General features: G+C 45.7%; 1 protein-coding gene across 1 annotated transcript in view; it reads right to left on the bottom strand.

Moving 5' to 3' along the window:
- Positions 1-434: 434 nt before the first annotated feature.
- Positions 435-22,669, bottom strand: part of SLC6A11 (solute carrier family 6 member 11) — a 128,163-nt gene continuing 105,928 nt past the window's right edge. The window contains exons 8-14 of the mRNA XM_090284176.1: positions 21,084-21,208; positions 14,730-14,842; positions 11,676-11,813; positions 8,749-8,851; positions 7,818-7,918; positions 6,840-7,010; positions 435-2,828 (exon numbers count right to left, since the gene is read on the bottom strand). Of these exons, the coding sequence (XP_090140302.1) occupies positions 2,676-2,828; positions 6,840-7,010; positions 7,818-7,918; positions 8,749-8,851; positions 11,676-11,813; positions 14,730-14,842; positions 21,084-21,208 (904 nt within the window). The 3' untranslated portion in view covers positions 435-2,675. The remainder of the gene's footprint in view (positions 2,829-6,839; positions 7,011-7,817; positions 7,919-8,748; positions 8,852-11,675; positions 11,814-14,729; positions 14,843-21,083; positions 21,209-22,669) is intronic.

Here is a 22,669-nt window from a genome sequence, read left to right as displayed (position 1 = left end):
CTGTGACTCTGGGCAAGTGGCTTGACTTCTCTGTGCCTCAATTTCCCATATCTGTAATGTGGAGGAAGTAATACATAAATAAAGTGGGGGAAGTGCCTACTTTATGGGGTTGTTGTGAGGGTTGAATAAGTAACATGTAAAGCATTTAGCACAGAGTAGACATTCAATGCATGGCAAATACATGAAAGAAAGTGTGGGCTCCTGAAACACCCCTGAGTGTTTCTAATTTATAATCCCAAATTGAGACTGCAACCTCGAAATATTGAACTAAGACTTTTGCAGGAATACCATGTAGGTAATAAAAAACAGGAAGAAAAGCTCAATGAATACCACTTTGCTGGAAACAGCTACATATAGTTTGTTCATTCCTTTAATTTTTAAAAATGAGTAAGCAGACAATGATGTGCCCTTTGAATACCCAATAAAAACGTTCGTTATGCAAAACAGTACAACCCTTTTCATTTTTAATAATACTGTAAATATCTCAGAAAGGATGTATTGTTTCCAATGAATATCAAAAAAAGTCTTCACAATGATGTTTCCCCTGCCCCACATTTTCCTCCCCAACCCCCAAAGTTACCCAAATACTAGTAGGAAATTACAAAAAACAAAGAACAAAGGCCCTCCCTCTGCCCTGCCCCATTAGTAGTGTTCAGTGAGTGGAATATTAAGTGTCACATGTATGTACAATGCAGTGCGTGCCAGGCGAGGCTGCGGGGCTGTGCATCTGTGAGAGCTGTGGGGGGAGAACCAGTAGCAGCAGCAGCGGGGAGATGCCTCCCCAGGACCTGTTGGGGGAAGAGCAGATAAGACAGACAGGAGCAGGGGCCCAGCTGAGCACTGATCTTCCTGGGTCCATTTCCCGGGTCCACCAGATCAAAGAGCAGGCCTGGGGTGTGTGTGCAAAAGGGGGACCACAACCTGGTGTCCAGCCTGCCTGGGCAGCATTGGACTTCCCTCCCAGCAAACTCAGGCTCAGAGCGGGGCTGCCCAGAGCAGAGAAGCTGAAAGTTTGGTAACTTTTGGGTGAATCAAACACACAGACTTATTACAAGGAACTAAAGCCTCGGTCTGAACAAAGCTTGCATTTCTACCCCCCAAAATTGGGAACATGAAGGAAAAGGATAAAGAATGTACCTTCCCTGTCCCTGAATAACTCAAAATCCAAGCAGAGGCTTAACATCAAATCCAATTAAAGAAAAAAACAGAGAGATCAGCTAGGGCGGTCTGGAGCAAGCCAGCCTTCCCAGAGACCCCAGGCCTGAACGGAGGAGGGACAGCGAACTCAGTCTCCCCTCCAGTAAGCGCTGAGGCTTCTCAGCACTTACTGGGAGAGATGCAGGTGGGATGGCTCTCGAAAAAAGGGGTAGGGAAGAAGCTTCTGTGAAGGTTCCAAGGTTCTGCTGGTGACAGAAAGGGTGGAGAGGGAGAGGCATCAGGATGATGGGGGAGAAAGGAGGGCCTGGGACAGCCTGAGGGAGAAGACTCTGCGGGGGCATGAAGAAGGGGCCGGAGGGTGAGACCAGGCTCCAGGCCTCCCTGTAGCTCCTTAGCCTGGGAGGCTGGTGGAAGGTTCTATGACGCAGATCCTGACTGGGGCAGGGGCAGGGGCAGGACAAACCGCCACAAAGAGAATCAGGGCTTCTTCCTAAGCCTGAAAACCAGTGTCCAGCCAACTCCAGCCAGCTCCACCGAGGATGGACAGGCAGAGCTGAGAGTGAGAGCAGACAGCACAGGACGAGCCTGAACGGGGGCCAGGGCCCGGCTGGAATCCAGAGACATGTTCAAGGATGAAAACAAACTAGAGTTCTGGGGAAAACACACATCACTACCACATCATTTCCATGATGAACTGGATTTAAAACAAGCAGGCAGAAGGTGAGTACAAGGAGGACTGCCTGAGAATCTTCAGAAGAATCCAAGATGAATGTCAGGTCTGCAAGCCAGCAAGGCATGCAACGAGAATCCTCAAGAGCTGCGGCCAGGCCGGGAAAAACCTCGAGATCGCCTGAGCCAACCCTCCCATTTAGGAGACAGTTAAACTGAGGCCCAGGGAGCGAAAAGGAGTGCCCAAGGTCACTTATAGGATAAGGGTAGATGGGTGCCTGCAACCCAGGAGTCCTGAGTCTGGTGGGACTTTTTCTTCTCTGACACAGCTTTGCTGTCTGCAAACCCACTGCTAAGTGGCTGGGAATGGGAATGGGAGGGTTTGAAGGAAAAGCCCCCCACCCCTGGGGGGTGTGAAGGAGAGGTGGCAACAATGGTCAGGAACAAACACAAGACAAGGACTGGTTGATTAAAAAGGCTGACAGAGGAGGACAGGAATCACTCCCACCCCACCTGCCCACAGCCCGAGTATAAAAGTTTGACCATATGATATATTTCTTCTTAACCCCTAAAAAACACTGGTTAAAACTGTCCTAGCACAAGAAGGTTCTGCTAGTCCCTGTACAGTATTAACTCTTTGTAATGTTACTTACATGATAATTGAGGGTGAGGAGGGGAATGTGACTTTAAACCAAAGTGTACACAACCACCTTAAAATTAACTTGTTAATAAGTCCTGTGCAAAACGAGCAAGCCTCTATCATTAGGTGAAGTACGTTTTTCAGGTATTCATTTGTACACACAGAGAAGGAGAAGGAAGCAGAGTCATCCGAGGCGGCAGGTGGACCCTCAGAAGTGCGTCTCCTTCTCTGTGATGGCTGCAATGGTCCCATCGCCTTGGAGTTTGGTGTCACAGTCATTAACCATCACCGTCCGTGGGCCTGCCCCAAGCTTGCCCCTCATTTTCAGGTCAGCACTGGGGATCGTCAACTTCCGGAATTTCTAGGTGGTTGGAGAGGAGAAGAAGAGCTGTCAGAGAGAGGCTGCCAGGGTCCTGGGGCCTGCCGCCGCCTCTCCTGCCCTCACAGTGAACACGAGGCAGCAGAGCCAGGGGAGCATGAAGTCAGCAGACTGAGGCCCAGGCCCCAGCTCTGTCACTGAGAGTTCTGTCCTGGATGATGAATTGAGCTCCCTGGGTCTCAGTTTCCACTTCTGGAAAATGGAAACAATGGAGATACCCACGGCCAGCTTTTGGTGACTACCTACCGCAGGTGACTAGGATGAGAGCAGCAATCAGAGCCGACTGCCCCATCCCTTCCCTCTGGTAGAGACAGAGCAGCTGGGGTCTGAATGGCGAAGAGGCCACTCCCTATCTGTGTTGGGCAAGTCACTTAACCTCTGTAAGCTGTATTTTCCTCACTGTGAAATGGGGTAATAGTACCTGCTGGCAAAGCTGTTGTGAGGGGGAGCTAAGGCAGCTCCAGGGCTGTTTATGTAATGCTTGCTGGAAGCATTTCCCACTGGAGGGGTGTCATCATGCTGCCAGCACCCTGGGGAACACGTGGTGTGTACCATGTGCTCCTTGGGCCGCAACTCGAAGATGCAAACACTATCACTAATGCCAACACTCACGGCTACGGCCTCACACCACCCTGTAAAGCGGCCAGCACTGGGCTGGGCACCAACGAAATGGCTATCGTCCCCACTACACTGATGAGGAAGTAGTGGCCTCGAGCAGACTCCTGACCCTCACTCCTGCCACCACAGCCCTGCCTTGGGGTCCCACACCTCATATTCCTGTGTATCTCCCTCCCCACCCTGGTCTCCTTGGGAGATTTAATGGGGCCAGGATTTAAGATGTCTTTTCTGGGCATAAACTCTTTCCCCAGGAAGGCTGGGAAGCCTTTAGGGTGACTGATTCCTCATGATGAAGGATCTGTTTTCTCTTCCAGATCCTGCCATACCTAAGAGGCTGAACCTACATTGTCCTAGGGGGATTAACAGGCAGACTCATCTGTGCTGAACACCTCCTGTGTGCCAGGCACGGCACCAGACTCTTGATACAGGACAGGCATTAAGAGCATGGGCTTAGGGGCCAGGTGCCTGGGTTTGAACCCCAGATCTACCACTTTACTGAGGCAAGAAACTTAACCTCTCTGTGGCTCAGTTTTCTCATGTGTCAAAGAGGGATACCAATGGTACCCACCATCTGGGATTATCCAGAGGCTCAGGTTAGTTGATTTAGCCACAGATTAGCACAGAATATCTATCTTCATAGCAATTCTCTGAGGTAAGGACCATTAACCCCATTTTTCCTTCCAGGTCTTTCCTATCAGTGTCAGTTGGCAGAACTTCTGGAAATGGAGGAGGTAGATTAAACCTTCTCCCAGGAAGGAAGGGCTGGAAACCAGGTCTGACTACCTCCAAAGACGTTGCTGTCTTTAATAAGCCCTGCTCTCTGTGCAGGCTGGCACGTGAGCTTAGGGAGATGGGGGAACTCAGCGAAGTAGCCTCTCCACCCTACCTCCCTCCCTCGCCTCCATGCAGGACTGAGAGAATCTCTGGAGGACTCTCCGGGAGACGCTGGCATTTCTAAATCCCAAAGACCACTGGAAGTTTGGGGAGGTGCCTGCAGTGGCTGAGGTGTTGGGGCTGCAGCGCCACTGTCCTCTGGACATGTTTGGTCCCAAATCAGAATTAACCAACTGCCCTTGACCTACAGGTGACGCTGCAGGTGACAAAGAGCCTGGCTTGCTCTAGGAGTACAAGCAGGCTTGCTCCTGCTGGCTGGATGCACAGCTTTTTCTGGAACCCAGACCTCTTGGTGGGCAGGAGGACTAAGTGAAGCCAGTTCTGCATAGGCAATCACAGTCATGTGTCTGCACACACTCCCATCTCTCTCTGATCTTGTCCTGGGAGACAAAGGTCAACCCCTGAGATCCCTGGGGTGTGGCACTGGGGCAGAGACAGGGCCCTGCAACAGTGTGTGGCCATTCCAACAGAGGAATGAGGTCGTAAGCTCAGGGAATGAGAGCACAGACTCCAGAGTATCCACTTCACCACTCAGAGGCTGTGTGCCCTTGGGCAAGTTGGTTCACTTCTCTGTGCTTCAGCTTCCTCATCTGTGAAATGGGGACAAATAGAGCCTCCACCTCACAGGATTGCTATGAGGATTAAATGGCTCAGTGTTTGTAAACATCTTATAGTGTCTGGCACACTGCAAACAATTTGCTAAATGAGCAAGAAACTGACTCAAACCATTTGATCCGCCAGCAGGTGGGAAAGGGGAGTAAGCAGAGAGCGAGTGCCCTGGAATAAGACTGCTTGGGTTATAATTCAGTCTGCCATGGAGAGACCACATACTGTACCATGCCCAGCCCAGGCACATCCATGGAGGCAGAAAGGAGGCTGGTGGTTGTCTCAGAGTGGGAACACGGCTAACTGTGAATGCGCGTGAGGGATCTCATTACGGTGACAAAAATGTTCTAAAATTGATTTATGGTGATAAATGCACTATGCTGAAAGTTCCTTAAAAAAGCATTGAAATGGGTGAATTTTATCATATTTAAACAGACTTCAACACAGTTTGTTTTAATTTTTTTGATTTCCACTATGGAAAACAGTATGGAGTTTCCTCAAAAAATTAAAACTAGAACTACTATATGGCCCAGCAATTCCACTTCTGGGTATTTATCTGAAGACAAGAAAAACACCGGCTTGAAAAGATATATATACCCCATGTTCATCACAGCATTATTTACAAAAGCAAAGACATGGAAGTAACCTCAGTGTACATCAACAGATAATGGATAAAGGAAAACGTCTCTCTCTCTCTCTCTCACACACACACACATATGATTATTATTCAGCTATAAAAAAGGAAATCTTGACATTTGTGACAACATTGATGCCCCTTCAGGACATTATGCTACATAAGGAAAGTCAGACCAAATACTGTGTGATTTCACTTATATGTTACATCTAAGAAAACAGAACAACCAAGCTCACAAATACAGAGATCAGATTAGTGGGTGGGCAAAATGGGTGAACGGGGTCAAGAGATACAAACTTTCAGTTACAAAATAAATAAGTCATGGAGATGTAACGTGCAGCATGGTGACTATAGTTAATAATACTGTACTGCACATTTGAAAGCTGATAAGAGAGTACATCTTAGAAGTCTCATCACAGGTAAAGCTGTAACTACATGTAGTAATGGTTGTTTACTAGACCCATTGTGGTGATCATTTCACAGTATATACAAATATTGAGCCATTATGTTGTATACCCGACACTAATATAATGTACTGCGATTACATCTCAATAAAAATATTTGGCTTGCTAATTTTGGGCTGTATGATGCTAATTTTTGTGCCAGTGACAATTTCTTTGAGCTTTGTTCTCTACCTATTAAATGCAGAAAATGATGTCAGCATCCTGGTTTGCTCTGAGGACTAAACTAAAGGATATACAACATGTAGAGAACCCAGTAGGGTGATGACATGGGATAGGTGTCAGTCCCCAAATGTCAGATCTTCCTTTGTCCTGGGAGTGGGGTCCTTAATGCATTAACAGAACAGTAAGAGCTAACACTTGGTCAACCCTCTGTTCCAAGTCCTGGTCTAAGTGCTTTCCTTATATGAACTCACTGAGAGTCCTCACAAAGAGCCCTGTAAGTTAGGGACCACCACTGTCCCTGTTTTACAGATGAGGAAACTGAAGCTGAGCTCAGAGAAGCAGGTTCAATCCTGAGGCCTCACAGAGATACCTCTAAAATAGTGGTTGTGATGAACACCCGTCAAGGAAGATCTGGCCACAGCTCCCTTGAGAGACACATGGGGGGCCTGTTATCCTCACACCTACTTACTGTCCAGATGAGGCAACTGAAACCCAGAGAGGTGCCCATGGACTCAACCCTGCTCACCAGCCTGTTCTGAGGCAGAGCCAATTCCTGCCTTGCACCTCGCCCATCTTGGGGCTGCCCTTGTTGACCCCTCCTCCCTCTTGTCTCACCTCAGACAGTGTCCCCTCTGTCTTCCACACCTTGATGAAGATCCAGAGGGGGATGCAGAGCATGGAGGACAGGGCCATGAGCCAGCCTATGCCATAGCCCCAGGCGGGGTAGGTGTAGACGTTGTTATACTTGAGAGGCTTGTACTTGACCAGAAAGAAGATGAAGATGCCCTGTGGACAGACGGGGAGAGGTCCCTGGGGCCACCGTGCAGGAGGCCAGGAGTAGAGAGGAACTACCCCATGTGACAGCCTCAGAGAGGCAAAGCTCTGCTCTGGTCCACAGTGAGTTTGAGGCCCAGTCCACCAGCATCAGATACAGAGGAAATGGACCCTCCCAGATCCCAAGACTTCACTGGGCTGTGAGATTCTTCTACCCCCCTCCCCAGGAGCCTCATCTCCAGCCTCTGCCCAATCAGGAATTTTTATTTTTCCTAGCTATTTCTTGGGACTGGTTTCAAAGCTGCCTTTCAGAACTACAATGGTTTGTGAAGATGCTTTAAGATACTTCCAGTGCCAAGAACTGGGTGAAGAGCAGAGTTTTTTGTTTTTTTTAATTAGATGTCAGCTCATGAAGGCCTCTGACTCCATGGTCTGGTCTGAGGGCAGAGCGTGAGCCCTAGTTTTACCCTCAGTTGTGCTGCTTTCTCAGTTAACAACAAAGCCAAATGTCTTTCAAGTGATCCTTGGCCCCTTGGAGACAGGTCATAGCTACCAAGTTTGCATGTATAGAATCTGAGGCTCTGAGAAAGGAGATGACTTGCTTACCGTCACAAAGCAAGCTGGTGACACAGCTGGAATCTCAGGGAAGCCCCTCCCTAGCCAAGGCCAGAGACTGTCATGACTCCAATTTAGGAAGGTGTAGGGTGCCTCGGACTTTCTGAGTGCATAGAGGGTCACCCAGGCGATGTTACCTTCCTCATTTACAGCTCTGTCTGGCCTGGGGCTCTCCAGTGGAAAAGTGGATGGGTGGACACTTACTGCACAGATCCCGGGGGTCACGACCTTCCAGCACCATTTAATGAGTGACAACGGCCGGTAGCCAATCATATCTTCAATGTTATCATAGAAGCGGTTGCTTCCTGTCCAGAATAAAAACAGACCAGCACACACACCTGAGAATTCTGTACAACACTTAGAGGGAAGGCTGGGAGTGTTTGCTTTCCCTGGCTGTACACAGAAGAACTGTGGCAGGGACCTTAGTCATTACTGCTTAAAATTACCAAGATTTTATACCTATGAGAACTTTTTGGATGAACTACAGAAGGACTTCTAGTCTGATATTGGGAGGACCCCTCCCGACCTTGGGCAATGAGGCCCAGGAGATGGTGAGGAGTTTGTGGGAGAGTGCTGGAAAGTGGTCCCTAGAGAAGCAGGGTGAGGCACTAGCTGACTTGCATGGAGGTGGGGGTCAGGGCTCTGAAGGCCAGGGCCTGGCTGGGCTGGCTAATGAGCAGAGTGGCCTGCAGGGGCATCTATTTCTGAGCCAAGTTCACAGTGGGAATGTGCATTACCATCAAAGCAAATTTGTTCCAGGAACGGGAGGACTAGGAGGCAGGTACTGACTGAGGGCCAAGCACTGTGCTGCCTGCTTTGCCTACATTATCTCCTACTTGGAGACATGGTGCTGATGACCTCATTTTGCAGATGGAAAAACTAAGTCTTAGGGACAGAGGATTAGCCAAAGGTCACAGTCCCCGAGCCTGAAACCGCTCTCTGTGCTGAGGGAATATAAATGCAGTAAGGTATCCCAGCAAGTGGTAAGGGCCAAGGGGTCCCTGAGGGGAAGAAGAACGAGGCTGACTGACAGAGATAGGCCACAGAGAACCTGAGCCCACCCCTACCCTGGGCACCTGTGTCCTGGGCACTGATATATGCCACTGCAGTGTGGGTAGGCTTGGCCCCTACTCACCATACACCCAGCCGATGCAGACGCATTCAAAGATGGCCACAAAGAGAAGGCACATCCCACTGGCAGCATAGGAGTCAAAGAGCTGGAAGATGTACATGCCTCCCTGTGGGGCGGGAGGACAGATACATAGACAGAGGGATGGACAGACACACAGGGGAGCAGGATCAGCCTGCTGGTCTCAGAAAGGGCCCTCTGTTCTGCCCTATGCCTACCATCAGCCAGGAGTCCTTCTCCCTAAAAAGCAGACTGCTTCTCCCTAATCCCTAGAACCTGGGCACCCCTAAGACACCATCCTCTGGGAATTGCTGGGATTGTGATGGTCTTTCTTACCTTTGCTCCTCAATGCCAGAAACAGCACAGAAAACTGGAGACTTGAGGTTGGACAGCCTCAGTATCTCTCCCTGGTGACTCTAATGGCTTCCCCCGCTGGTGTCCCTGCCTCCCCGAGCCTTGCCCTCTGCAATCATTCTGTACACCAGCTTTCACAGGGACCGTTCTAATATGCAAGTCCAATCATGTCACTCTGCAGTTTAATATTACCATTTGGCTTTCTTAAGCCTGCCAGTCAGGACTGCCCTCCTCACTTGGCCTCATTACCCCTTACCACCAGCCACCCTCAACAGGCTCCCTCCTAGATAGAATGAGGGAGTCTCACCGCTGTGCCTTTGCACATGCTGTTCCCTCTCACTTGTAAGTTCCTTCAAAGGTCAGCTCAGATGCTACCTCCTTCAAGAAGTCTTCTTTGACAGCCTCATTATTTCTTTGGGCCTCCACAGCATGTTTTTATGAACTCAGAATTTAAAAAAGTATTCCCCTTTCAGCTGTTCAGTTAGTGCTGAGCTCCTTCTGGAAAGGCCCATATACCCATCCTCTCTATGGCCCTCATTATAGAGCCTGGCTCACTGTAGGTTCCCTATAAGTGCAAACTGAATTGTGTAGAGTGAGAGACCATAGAGGAGGGACTCTGACTGGCTTATCTACTGCTATGTCCTTATTTTGGTCCAGAGCTTGGTATATAGTAGGTGCACAATCAACCTTTATCGGATATAGTAATGATGTGGGCCAGCTATGTAATACACAACTCTGTGATGATTAAGTTCAGTGGGAGGCCCAGGAGGTGCACACTCAGCTGGCCTATTACAAGGCAGGCTCTATTATTATCCCCAATGTCCATATGGGGAAACTGAGGCACGGAGAAGTAAGAACACTTGCTGAAGGTCATCCAGCTAGCCAGTCACAGGGCTGAGGATTGAATCCAAGTGGCCATGCCCTTAACCATCCACTACTGCCTCAGTGGAACATAAGAAATTTGTGGCCCATTTTCCCCTTAGAACTGAGCTTTAAATGTCTATAAATGAGAAAGAAGATCCTGCCAGCAATTACTGTCAAGGCCAAGGCCGACACGGCCCATTTGGCAATTTGAACTTCCCCTGTATGATTGTGCACAGATATTCCTCCGTGGAGGCAGAAATTTGGCATGTGAAGTCATGGTCTTGGGCAGCCAAGTCTTGGCTTCCTGCTGGGCCCTGGGGCTGCAAGGCACCCTTGGGCAGACCGGAGGCTTCAGGTGGAGGGTGGGCATGAAGGCTCTGCAAACTGGCGGTACCCAGGGCCAGAGGCCCACTAGGACCTTCCACCTGCCTGCTCCAGGCTGGTGCAGCCCATGTTAATGCCTGCTCTTGCAGTCCTGTCTTCATCAGCCTATTTAACACATCAGGTTAACCCCCCAATTTGTGTGTGACAAAAGACTCTACTTTGCGTAATTAATCAGCATTTAATGAGGCCCTGCTCACAGCAGCCCCAGTTTTCCTGCCTGGGGAGAAGCTAGATGGAAATGAGAAGTGCCACACCATTCATTTGCTCAAATGCTGATTATCACTCCCATTAATGTGACAATGACTAGGAGCAGTGATAACACCAGTCACCTCACAGCAAGCACCCACCCTGAGGGCACAGAGCCAGGCAAGGTCTCTCTGTGGCCCTCAGGGTCTGGTAGAGGAGACAGGTGAACAGATGGGTCATTGCAATGGTAGGAGGGGGGCTGGACTGAGCTTGGAACAAAGTGCTATGGGGAAGGAAATCAGTGAAAGCTTCTACTGAGAAGTAGAAGATGAGGAGGTTCAATGAGCTGACCTTAGTACCACAGCAGCTGGTTTGACTGAGCCTGAGTTCCTTCATTTCTTTCCCTGTTTTTTATAAACTTCTTGCCTCTAGGCAATAGGTTTTTGTTTGTTCATTTGTTTGCTTTGATTTTTAAATTAATTTTAGTGTAGGGAGAAAGATACTTAATGTTACCTCCCAAGGTACCTGAGAAAGTATCTATTAGACAGGATGGCTGCAGGAGGGAGAAACATGATTTTATGAAGCAATCTTAATTTTTGGGTCATAATGAACCCCTCCTCACCCACAGGCCCATTAAGAAGATGGGTACCAGGAGGGCTGAAGCTAGAACATACAGTGCCTGAAGGTGCCAAATATCATCGTGTGTATCTATTCTCAATGATGCTCCAGAAAAGGCTGCTTTGATCTTTAGCTCAATAATGGTAACTAGTTGAGGTGTCTGTAGCTGACATTGTGTCCTTCACCCCAAGTTATTGTTAGGGGTGGCCTGTGCATCCAGAATACCAGATAATCCCAGCATTTCCCTCTATGAACTTTATGCCCCTCTGGTAATGAGAGCAGTGACCTTTAGCTCAGCACTTACACATGTTGTGATGAGGCTTCATGAGAACTTTGATGGGATGCTCACAACACTCCATTAGGAAGAAAAAAGAAATGAGTCAACAGAGAAGGCACTAGACCTGGCCAGGGTCACACAGCTAGTCCATTTCAAACTGGGATATGATATCCGACCTGCCTCACTCAAACCCAGGCACTCCACCCTATGCTATGCTGTTGACATCGCTCACTCTGTCCATATCACTCACCTCGGTTAACATTACAAGGCCCAGAAAATAGGAGACGATGGACAGGGCCAAAATAAGCAGCTCCCGCCGATAGCCCCTCCGGAAGACCTTGGGGTACATGTCCACCACGGCGGTCACAAGGCTTTCTACACATACAAACTGGACAGGATAGATACAATGGTGTGAAGCCCAAGAAAAAAAGCATTTTAGTGGCCCTGGCAGTGCGAACTCAGTGGGCCTGAACCCCAGGCTTCCTCCCCACTGGGCCTACTTTCATTCCCACACCCATTCACATGGACAGAGGGCTCGGGAATAACAGCAACAGTCCCAGAACTCACAGGGCTCCCACACGCCCATGTAACAGATGAGGACACTGAGGTTCAGAGAAGGCAAGTGACCTGCCCAAAGTCACTCAGCAAGGAAATGGCAGAGTCAGGACCTGAACTGGGATCTCTCGATTCTAAAGCTGGTACTCCTTCTCCCCCATGCTGCCTGTCAAGGGCCTATATGCTGGGCCCTGTTCTGGGGTCAATGACTTAAATGAGACAGCTCCTGCCTGGGAGGCAACACAGGAGTCCTGAGAACTGAGTGCTGTGTGGGTGGCAGGCTCTGGTCAGTCCTGGAAGGTGGGACTTGATTTGCTCATTCTCCAGGACTGTGATAGTCCCCCCACCCTTTGCTTCTGGTGCTCACTGCTCTGCTGAGTGAAGGCAATCAGGGCTAAGCCAACAACCAGCCCCTGCGTTGCCACTGCGTGTGTCTCTGGGCCTGGGCAGACTGTGAGCCATTGAGTATCTAGGTTCCGCCAAGGTGAGACAGGGCCAGGCACACGGCATGAGTTCCATTCCTATTTACCCACCAACATGCAGCCCAAATATCCCAACACACCAATCACCACTACCCTGGCTCTCCTCGCACCGTGGACAGCTCTCCTGCATGTGCCCTTTCCTGACCCTCCTCCTTGCCCAGACTCAGGTGGAACAGGCCTTCCCTCTCCTCTAAGCCCAGGCCACCCCTCTTACCCCTTGGGGCCCATGCTTGCTTATATCTGTCTCCTTACACTCATTTCCAGTGGCATAGAGAAGATCCTCAGAAAATGTTTGATAAGTAATAAAATAATAATGGCAAACACATGGTGCTTGTTGTATGCTGGGCTCTGTTTGAAGCAGTAAGCAGATATTAATTTAACTAATCTCTATGTGCCAAATACTATTACTACCCTGTTTTGTCAGTGAAGACACAGAAACAGGGGTATAAGCAATCTGCTGAGGTCACAGAGGTATTATAAAACAGAGCCTGGATTTGAACCAGGCAATATTGTTCCAGAGGCTGGCTTTAACCACTGCGCTGCACAGCCAGAAGGGGGGCAAGGGAACAACAAAGGATTCTTTTGCTGGTCACCATGTGGGGTGCTCCCCATCCCTGGAGCCATTTCTTGGTCCCAAATCCTTTATGACTCATTCTACCTCCTCAGAAAAGGTATCTGCATCCTCATTGTGAAAAGGGACTGTAGCACAGAGAGGGGAAGTGAGTAGCCCAAAGTCACATAGCTGGCAAGAGTTGCAGGGCTGGGACTCAAACCCAGCCCTAACTCCAAAGGCCAGGCCCCTACCCTCCAAGCTGCCCTGTCCCTGCAGCAAGACTGGCTCTGCTCACCCAGAGAGACGTCAGAGCATGTGGACTAAGAGGCACACAGACCTGGGGCATGTCCTTATACATAACTTGGCATCTCTGAACCTCAATTTCTTCATCTGCAAAACAAATAGAGCCCCCAGCCTGTGTGGTTATTGTGACAAGGACCTGAGGACACAGCCCAGGCACAAAGCAAGTAGAGCATACGTGGAAGTCAGCAGAGAGGCTGCCTGCCCTCCATGCAACACCCACTGAAGCCCCTGGCAAGCACAGTATCTCAGCTCAATTGCTGGCCCAGCTCAGCCCAGGGACTCACAGAGCCCAGGCCCCACTCCCCACTTCCCTCTGCCCAGGCAGGCCTGTCACTGTCACACACAAGCTGAGACCCCTCCTGAGGGCTCCACCACAATGGAAGGAAGGGAAGATTATCAGTCACAATGGAAGGGAAGATTATAGACCACAATGAAGGGAAGATTATCAGCAGAAACACCCGGTGCTTTAGCAGTTCGGCTTAGCAGTTTCTGAGAAACCATCCAGGGGAAGAATTAGACTTGGCTGGGTTGACAGGCCAGACACAGGGCTGGAATGCTAAGTGACTTGCATGAGGTCATGAGTAACGGGCAGCACCTCACTAATAGACCCTAGTTCCATAGCAGAGCCATGGCTTTGGGCTCTTAGGGGAACCAGCTTCGAAGAAGCAGCAGGGCAAAGGACAGAATTCTGAGTGAAGAGTGATGAAGGCAACAGGATTCTGGCTGAAAAACCAGGGAGAGGATTAGGAGGGCGGACTGGGGCGAGTTTTAGTGTGAGAGGATATAAGTGCATGCACTTGTGTGAGAAAGGGTAAATTGCTAGTTCTAACTATACACCCGTCACTGAGGAGGGCAGGCTGAGGGAGGGTGAGTCCGAGGGAGCCCTATGGGAACTGAGAACAGAGGCAGGCAGGTGAAGTGTGGGGGACTGGGAGCTGCTGGTGGTACTGAAGACCCATGTGGCTGCCTGGGGGATGTCATGTAGCCTCAATACAGAGATGGAGGAAGAAAAAAGGTGCTTTTCTATGTCCCTGTGTCATGCATGATTTGGTTGGGACAGGGACACATGCTAGTTAGGCCCTCAGATATCCCTAACCATAGCCTACTTTCTGAGAATTTCTTTCGCTTTGCTAGGTGGTGCTGTTGGACAGAAGTACTGACCAGATTTAAGTGTGTTTAAAAACCTGAACTGAGAGTTGGGAATTTCAGTAAGGAAGACTTAGAGGGACCTGAGCAGTTGTGTTTGGGAGTGATGGTGGAGATCATCTGCAGGGTGGGAGGGTGTGCTGGCAGAAAAGCAGGGTGGGGACAGTAGGCAGGTCTCTCATGACCAGGAGCAGGAGGTATTGGCCAGGCCCCAGAGTCTCTCTGCCCTCCCAGCCTGAGCTGCCCCCTTCCTTCAGCGTCTTACCTGGCTGTCCAGGCCCAGGAAGATGAGCATCATGAAGAACAAGGTGGCCCACAGTGGGGAGAGAGGCATCATGGTGACAGCCTTGGGGTAAGCGATAAAGGCCAGGCCAGGGCCTGGAGAGGGAGGAGAGAGAAAGGTGGTGGGTGGAGTTCGGGCCTTCATTCAATTGTGATTTTAATCCATCATGTATGGAGTGCTTCCTTTGTGCCAGGTGTTGTGCCTAATTCTCACTCAAATCACTTAAGTTCCCCAGCCACCCGATGTGGTTGGTACTATTATGATGCCATTTTGCAGGTGAATTAGCAGAGGCAAAGAAAGGTTAGCCAGGGCCTGGAAGGGTCAGGATTCAAACCCAGGTTGGGCTGACACACACACCTTCCTCTGCAAAAACCTGTCTTTGCCATTACCACCAGGGCAAGAGGGGTTCTTATTAAAATGCAGGTTCTCAGGCCCAACCCAGAGATTCTGATTTGGTCAGTCTGTAGTGAGGCAGGGATTGGATACCCAATGATTCCAATGTAGGTAGTTAGGAGTCCAGGCTTGGACAAATGCTGCTCCTCCCTTCATTTCCTAGGTCCACATTCACTTATTTTGGCTGCTTCAAATAGAAGCCATGATAGTTCCTTTGTCTTCTCTTGTCTTTCATGACCTTGACATTTTGAATAATTACTTGTCATTATCTTACAGAATGTTCCTTGGTGTTGGTTTGTCTCATGTTTTCTCATGATTAAACTGAGGTTATGCAATTTTGAGGGACAAGAACATCATTAAAGTGATGCTGTGTCCTTCTCAGTGTATATCATATTAGGAGGTTCATTAAGTCAATAAACCTTAGTACTGATGATATTTACCACCTGGTTAAGTTGGTGTCTGCCAGTTTTTTCCATTGTAAATTTACTGTCTTGTCCTTTGTAATTGATAAATATCTTGAGGAGAATATTTGGAGATTATCAAAATATTCTATGTCAAGTCAAACTTTTACTCATTCATTTTAGCATCCATTAGTGGATCTTGCCTGAAACAATTATTTCTGTTGTATTTGCCTAATGGGTTTGCATTTTCTTCATCCCTTTTTTATTTACTAATTAGAATTCTTCTGTAAGGATGAGTTGTCCTTTCATACCCATTTATTTAGTAATTCAATTTTTATTTATTTGAATATAAACTCGTGGGTATTTAGTTTGTTCTGTGTACCATAATCCAATACTATTATTTATTTTGCTATTCACATTGTTCTAGGTTTAGCCATTGGGAGCTTCTTAAGGTTGATTCTTGTGTCCTTTTGACATGCCTCCATCCTTTTTCTAAACATGTCTTTAGGTTCTGGCATCACAAAATATTCTAGCTTCATCTCATCCCGCCCTAGTGCCTCTCCAAGAAGCTCTGGTCCTTTTTATTGGAGAATTGTGTTTAGAAACCAAGATCTGGTCACTAGATATGTCCATGGCTACTGGTGTATCATTGTTCATAGGACCTCTTAGCACACAAGAGAGGAAATATATGTGTGTATATTTACCTGCACATACATACACAGATATATTTCTATATCTATTTCTCTATATAGTAAAACCATGAGTCCAATTCTAATATACTTCATTCTAGCTTCTCCACTTTCCTTATATGTAACTTCTTTCTCAAACAGTGAAAAAATTGCCTCTATTATTTATATTGATTGGTTTGTTCAATCTTAACATATACAAACAATAGTTAAAGAATTGCTAACCCATAGAAATGTACTAGTAACAAGAATACAGTACACTTATTTTTTTTTAGCCTTATAATATCCAGTCAAAATACTGTTTCCCTGAAATTTACTTAGGTTAGTTCTTTTGTCCCCCATTCCTTTTGGTGAGATTACATTATTCCTTGTAAAACAGTCAAACTCATCTGTTACTGTTTGTATTCCCTTTGGGTTCTACCACAAAAGGTAACTATTTATTTTGAGTTGTATTGAAATCTTACTGTGGTTCTAAGAGTCAGAGCTAATTTTAAAAAAAGGTACACTTGGAGAACTGTTGTTTTCTTCTCATCCTTACTTCTCCATTTCTAATTCCTCCTTTCTTTCTACCCCTTTTCCATTAACTCCTTGTAGATAACCATTCTCTTTGGAGTCTAATTTATTCTTTCTATATTTATTTTGCACAAATGAGCAGACATTTTCTTATATCCCCTTCTTTCTTACATGATAGGTAGGATACTATAGATACTTGCTTTTTAAACTTTTATACAAACAGTTATCATTTAAATAAATAACTATTCACAGTAGTTAGTAAAAAGTAAATATTTGTAACAGCGAAGACATAGAAACAATGTAAGTGTTCATGAACAGATGAATGGATAAAGAAGATGTGGTATATATGTGCAATGGAATATTATTCATCGCTGAGAAAGATGGAAACCTTGCCATTTGCAACAAGGATGGATCTTGAGGTCATTAGGATAAGTGAGATAAGCCAGACAAGAGACATACTTCATATTACTGTCACTTATATGTGGAATCTAAAGAAAAAGTCAACTTCATAGAAACAGAGAGTAGGAAAGTAGTTGCCAGAGGCTGGAGGGGTGGGGGAAATAGAGGATGATAAAAGAGCACAAAATTTCACCTATGAGTAAGGTCTGAGTATTTAATGTATAACATGTAACTATAGTTGATAAAACTGCATTGTATAATTGAAATTTGTTAGGAGAATAGACTTAAAATGTTCTCACCTCCCCCCAAAGATGAATCTGTGAGGTGATGTGCACCGTAAATATCTTACTTTTTTTTTTTTTTTTTTTTTTACTGTGTGGTTGCCTCTCACTTGCACCCCCAACTCTGGGGTCCTGACATGCAACTCAGTTATGTGCCCTGACTGGGAATCGAACCAGCGACACTTGGCTCGCAGGCCGATGCTCAATCCACTGAGCCACAGCAGCCAGGGCCTACTATCTTACCATTTTATTTGTAAATTATACCTCAAAAAAGCTGAAAAATTAAATACCATTCCTAAATTTCTATTTTCTTGATTAAAAAAATCATGAATGGGTGTTAAATTTTTTCAAAGGCTTTTTCAACATCTATGGAGAGAATTTTCTGACTTTTTTGTAGATCTATTAATATGGTATATGATATTAAAGTATTTCCTATCATTAAATCAACCTTGCATTATTCCAGGACTAAATTTTACTTGGTCATGGTACACTACTTTCTTAATGTGGTTTTGCATTCTGCTTGCTAATATTTTATTTTTTTATTAATATGGCTGGGTGATATAAGTCAGTAGTTTTCTTTCTTTTGTATTATCTTTATCTGGTTTAGGTATCACTATTATATATGCTTCAATAAGGAGCAAGGGAGTTTTTCTACCTTTTCAATGCTCTGGAATAACTTCTATAGCACTGGGAGCATCTTGATCTTGAAGGTTTGGTAGAAATACTCCGTAAAACCATCTGGGCCTTTCGACATGGGGTAGTTCCTCAATAACACTGTCTATTTCTTCTATGGAAATTGGCCAGTTTAAGCTTTCCAAATCAAATGAGGTCAATTTTGACAATGTGTTTCCTGAGGAAAATGTTCATTTCATCCAGGTTTTCAAATTTATGTGCACAGAGAATTAAAAAGCAATCTTACGATTTCTAAAAATTTCTTCTGCTTCAACAATTTCCAATTTGTCAGTTCTTATTTTGTGTGTTCTTCCTCTTTTTTCTTGATCATCTGGCAATTTGTCTATTTTAATTTTTTCAAAACTCAGGATTTCATTAATTAGATCTGTTTATTCCCTGCTTCATTAATTTCTGCTTTTATGTTTATTATTTCCTTCCTTGTGCTTTCTTTTGAGTCACTCTGTTGTTAGTCTTGTTTTTGTTTTTGAATGGTAAATTTATCAATCTTATTTTATTGATAAATGTGTTTATTATGGTTTTCTTTTATTGCTATTTCTATCTATGAGTCTGTATCTCCTACAGTTTTTGCTTTATTAAGATCATTGCTGTGTTACTGGTGTGTATATTTTCATGTGTGCTTTATCATCATTGTGAATTGTGCCTTTTAACATTAAAAAGTACCCTTGGTCATGCTTAATGCTTTTGAGCTTTGATTCTACTTTGTCTGATATCAGCATTGCTATTGTGTATTCCTTGATTTTTACTCTTTGTGAATCACTGTTTTAGGTTTGTCTCTTATATACAGCATATAAGTCTTATTTAGTGAGCCAAATTGAAAATTTTTTTAATACATGAGTTAAGCCCATTTTCATTTACTAATATGATTGATATCTTTGGTCTTAACTCTGACAAATATTTTATAGTTATGTGTATTTTTATACTTATACTTCTCTGTATATTCTTTCTTCTTTTATTCATAAATGATTTTTGGTATTTAGGAAGGTTTATGTTTTTGTTCTAGTGGTTACCTTTATACTTATACCTTTTTAAATGTCCTTAGGCCTTTGTTTTCTTATTTGAAACTTTACTATCTGGCTCTCCAGGTCCCCTCAATGCCCACCCCCATCCTTTAACACTACGTGCTGCCCACCCCTACAGCAATGAGCTTTTTCTATTTCCCTCTTGCCTTCTCTTTCCACTTGTTAGTTGAATAACTTCTACTTTATAAGAGCATGCAGCATTTCTACATTAGTTCTCTATCTTCTTCCCCACTTTGGTCTTAGTCTTAGATGTGCTTCTCCATATTTTCAGGTGCTATCAGTTCTTTTTCTGAAGTTTTCCCAGTTATTGTCGGGTTGGATAAAGTGCACCCTCAGGTAGATTCCTCCAAAAGACAAATGAGTATAGAAGTCTCTAAGTTCTTGTATGTTGGAAATGGTTCTTTCGTAGCCTCCACATTTGAAGAAATGGCTGGATATTAAATCCTTGATTCACACTTCTTTTTGTGAACATATATGTTTTTAAAATGCTGCTCCATAGTTGCCTTGCTTTGTATGCTGGCTTTGAAAAATATGATGGCACACTAATTCCTTTGCCTTTACAAGATACTTAATTACTTTTGCCTGGAAGCCTTGAGGATTTTATCTTTTCTTTGAAAGCTAGTATCTTTACCAGGATGTAAATGGAACAGTTGACCATTCTAAGTTAATTTTTCCTAGAACTCAGAGTTCTTTCAATGTATACATTCACCTTTTTTTCTATTTCTGAAGTTTTCTTGAATTAGTTTTAAATATTACCTATTCTATTGTTTTTTCTCCTTTGGGAATTCTGAGAATATGAGTATTATTTCTTTATTTTTATTTTATTTTGTATTGGCTTCAGGTGTACAGCTTAGTGGTTAGACAATCATACTTTACATAGTGTTTCCCTTTGCATGGTGCTTGCAGTACCCCAACTGGCACCATACATAGTTATTACAACATTATTGACTATATTCCTTATACTTTACTTACATCCTGTGACTATTTTGAAACTACCAATCTGTACTTCTTAATCCCTTCAACTCTTTCACCCAGTCCTCCAATCCCCCTCCCCTCTGGCAACCACCAATTTGCTCTGTGTCTATGAGTCTGTTTCAGTTTTGCTTGTTTGTTAATTTTGTTCTTTAGAGTCCACATAAGAGTGAAATCATATGGTTTTTGTCTTTCTCTGACTGACTTATTTCACTGAGTATAATACTCTTGAGGTCCATCCATGCTGTCACAAATGGGAAGATCTCATTCATTTTTATTGCTGAGTAATATTCCTTTGTATGTATGTTCCACAGCCTTTGTTATCCACTTCTCTATTGATGAGTACTTGGGTTGCTTCCATATCTTGGCTATTGTAAATAATGCTGCAATGAACATAGAGTGCATGTATTCTTTTGAATGAGTGTTTTGGGTTTCTTCGGATAAATTCCCAGAAGTATAGAATTGCAGGGTCACAAGGCAGATCCACTTTTAATTTTATGAGGAACCTCCATACTGCTTTCCTCAGTGGCTGCACCAGTCTGCATTCCCACCAACAGTGCATGAGAGTTCTCTTTTCTTTACATCCTCAATACTTGTCATTTGTGGATTTGTTGATGATAGCCATTCTGACAGGGGTAAGGTGATATCTCATTGTGGTTTTCATTTGCATTTCTCTGACAGTTAGTGCAAGGTTCCTGTGGTCATTCAGGTGAGTGGTGATGGTGGTCTGGGCTGGTGGGGAGATAGTGGAGCTGGGGAAAAGTGAATGAAATAAAGCAGCATTGAGGAGGCAGTATCTACACAACTTAGTGATGTCTTGCATTCTGGAGTGAGGAGGTGCCAAGGTTTCTCTCCCAGGTAATTCCCAGGATCCTGGTTTGAGAACCAATGGTAGGGACCTGACCCAGGAGAATGAGCTGAGGAGAAAGATATTTTCATTATAATCATCACTAAAGCCTTCCCCACCTTTGTCACTTACCTGACTCTGCCACCTCAGCAATAGGCACCCCCTGTTCATATGCCATGAAGCCCAGGACGGAGAAGATGGCAAAGCCAGCTACGAAGCTGGTGCCACTGTTCAGGCAACAGAGCATGATGCAGTCCCTGCAGGGAATCAGTGAAAGAGGCTCAGGTCAGAGTGGGCTGCACAGGCTGGAACATTCTGTCTGAGCACCATAGCTGTCTTGTGTGGCAGGGAAGGCAGTGAGGGCACAAAGAGTGCCATTTCCCTGGTGAAGCCCTTGTGGTTCAGAGAGGTTAGGTGGCTGGTCAATGGTCACACAGCTTCTGCTGCACCTCTAGAAGATAAGTAGGTCACAGACCAGAAGCATAGAGAGGGAGTAGAAAGGGAGGAAGGCTGGCAAGTGGGAAAGTATTCAACTAGGAAGAAAACACTTGGAGACAGATCAAAGCTCCTTCATATCCCTGGTAGGAGAGAAGCTGAAAGAAAGAGAGAGAGAGACAGGGAGGGAGTGAGGGAGGGAGAGAGGGAAAGAAGGAAGGAAGGAAGGAAAGAAAGAAGGGAAAGAAGGAAGGAAGGAAGGAAGGAAGGAAGGAAGGAAAAAAGGAAGGAAGGAAGAGAAAGAAAGAAAAGAAAAAGGAAAAAAGAAAAAGAAAAAGGAGGGCAAGAGAAGCCTCTGAGAAATGGCTGCTTTTCAGCCAAGGGAGCACCTGTGGGCTTCACACGGGAAGCTTCCTACAGCCCTAGGAGAAGACATCCCTCCTGGCCAAGCTCTTTTACCAGAGTAGCACCCCACAGACCTCACTGATCAGTCCCTGTTCTGCTGCGGCTAGAAAGCAGCCCTTCCAGGCCGGGCCCTTCATAGAGAGATTCATTGGAGCAATGATTGTCCCCTGACTTTGGGAGAGGCTCACCAGCAAAGAAGTGACAGTAAAAAGCCATGACCTAGGAGAAATCACATTGCAAATTACTTTGCCAAGATGAAGAAGATGGATCCCTCTAGTCCTAGCCCTTCCCACCTTGGGTTTTGCACTGTCATGAGGCCAGGTCAGTGAATGAGCCCATTAGGATCTCAGCCACTGAGATTGTGCACTTGGGAGTTAGTCTTAAAACATGTGCGTGCTCCACTTTAAAGAGAGCATCTCCAAGTGGACTGTCAGCCCCCGGCGGGAGGCATGACTAGCCTGGAGTGTCCCTGTCCGCAGCCAGCTTGCCTCTGCTTTCCCATAGCTGATAGCTGTCAGGAGCTTGTCACCTTCTCAGGGTGCTTTCCCCTTGCTTGAAAGTTCCTGCTGCTTACAGAGTAAGAACTCATGTGTTTGACCAAAGTCAGCCTTCTTTAATGAGTTTTAATGTTACCTTCCCAAATAACCTGAAGTTCCTTTAGGCTTGGAAGTTCTCAAGTAGCCCTACATCCTCTTGAATTTTTGTTCTCTCAGTTTAGTGTCCCAGTTCCCTTATCAGTCCCACATCCTGCTTACTCCAGCTTGTTCAGCCCCTATTCCAATGACACAGGAGCGCTAGACTCAAGAACGGAGTAGGACTCTCACCTCTTTTTCTCCTGACACCAAACTTTTTGTAATACAACCAAAAGACACACTAAT

Source organism: Furipterus horrens, unplaced genomic scaffold, assembly GCF_987537825.1.
Source record: "Furipterus horrens unplaced genomic scaffold, mFurHor1.1.pri manual_scaffold_7, whole genome shotgun sequence".
Taxonomy (NCBI): domain Eukaryota; kingdom Metazoa; phylum Chordata; class Mammalia; order Chiroptera; family Furipteridae; genus Furipterus; species Furipterus horrens.
The sequence above is the reverse complement of the archived record's forward strand: the minus strand, read 5'-3'. Positions and strand labels throughout refer to the sequence as shown.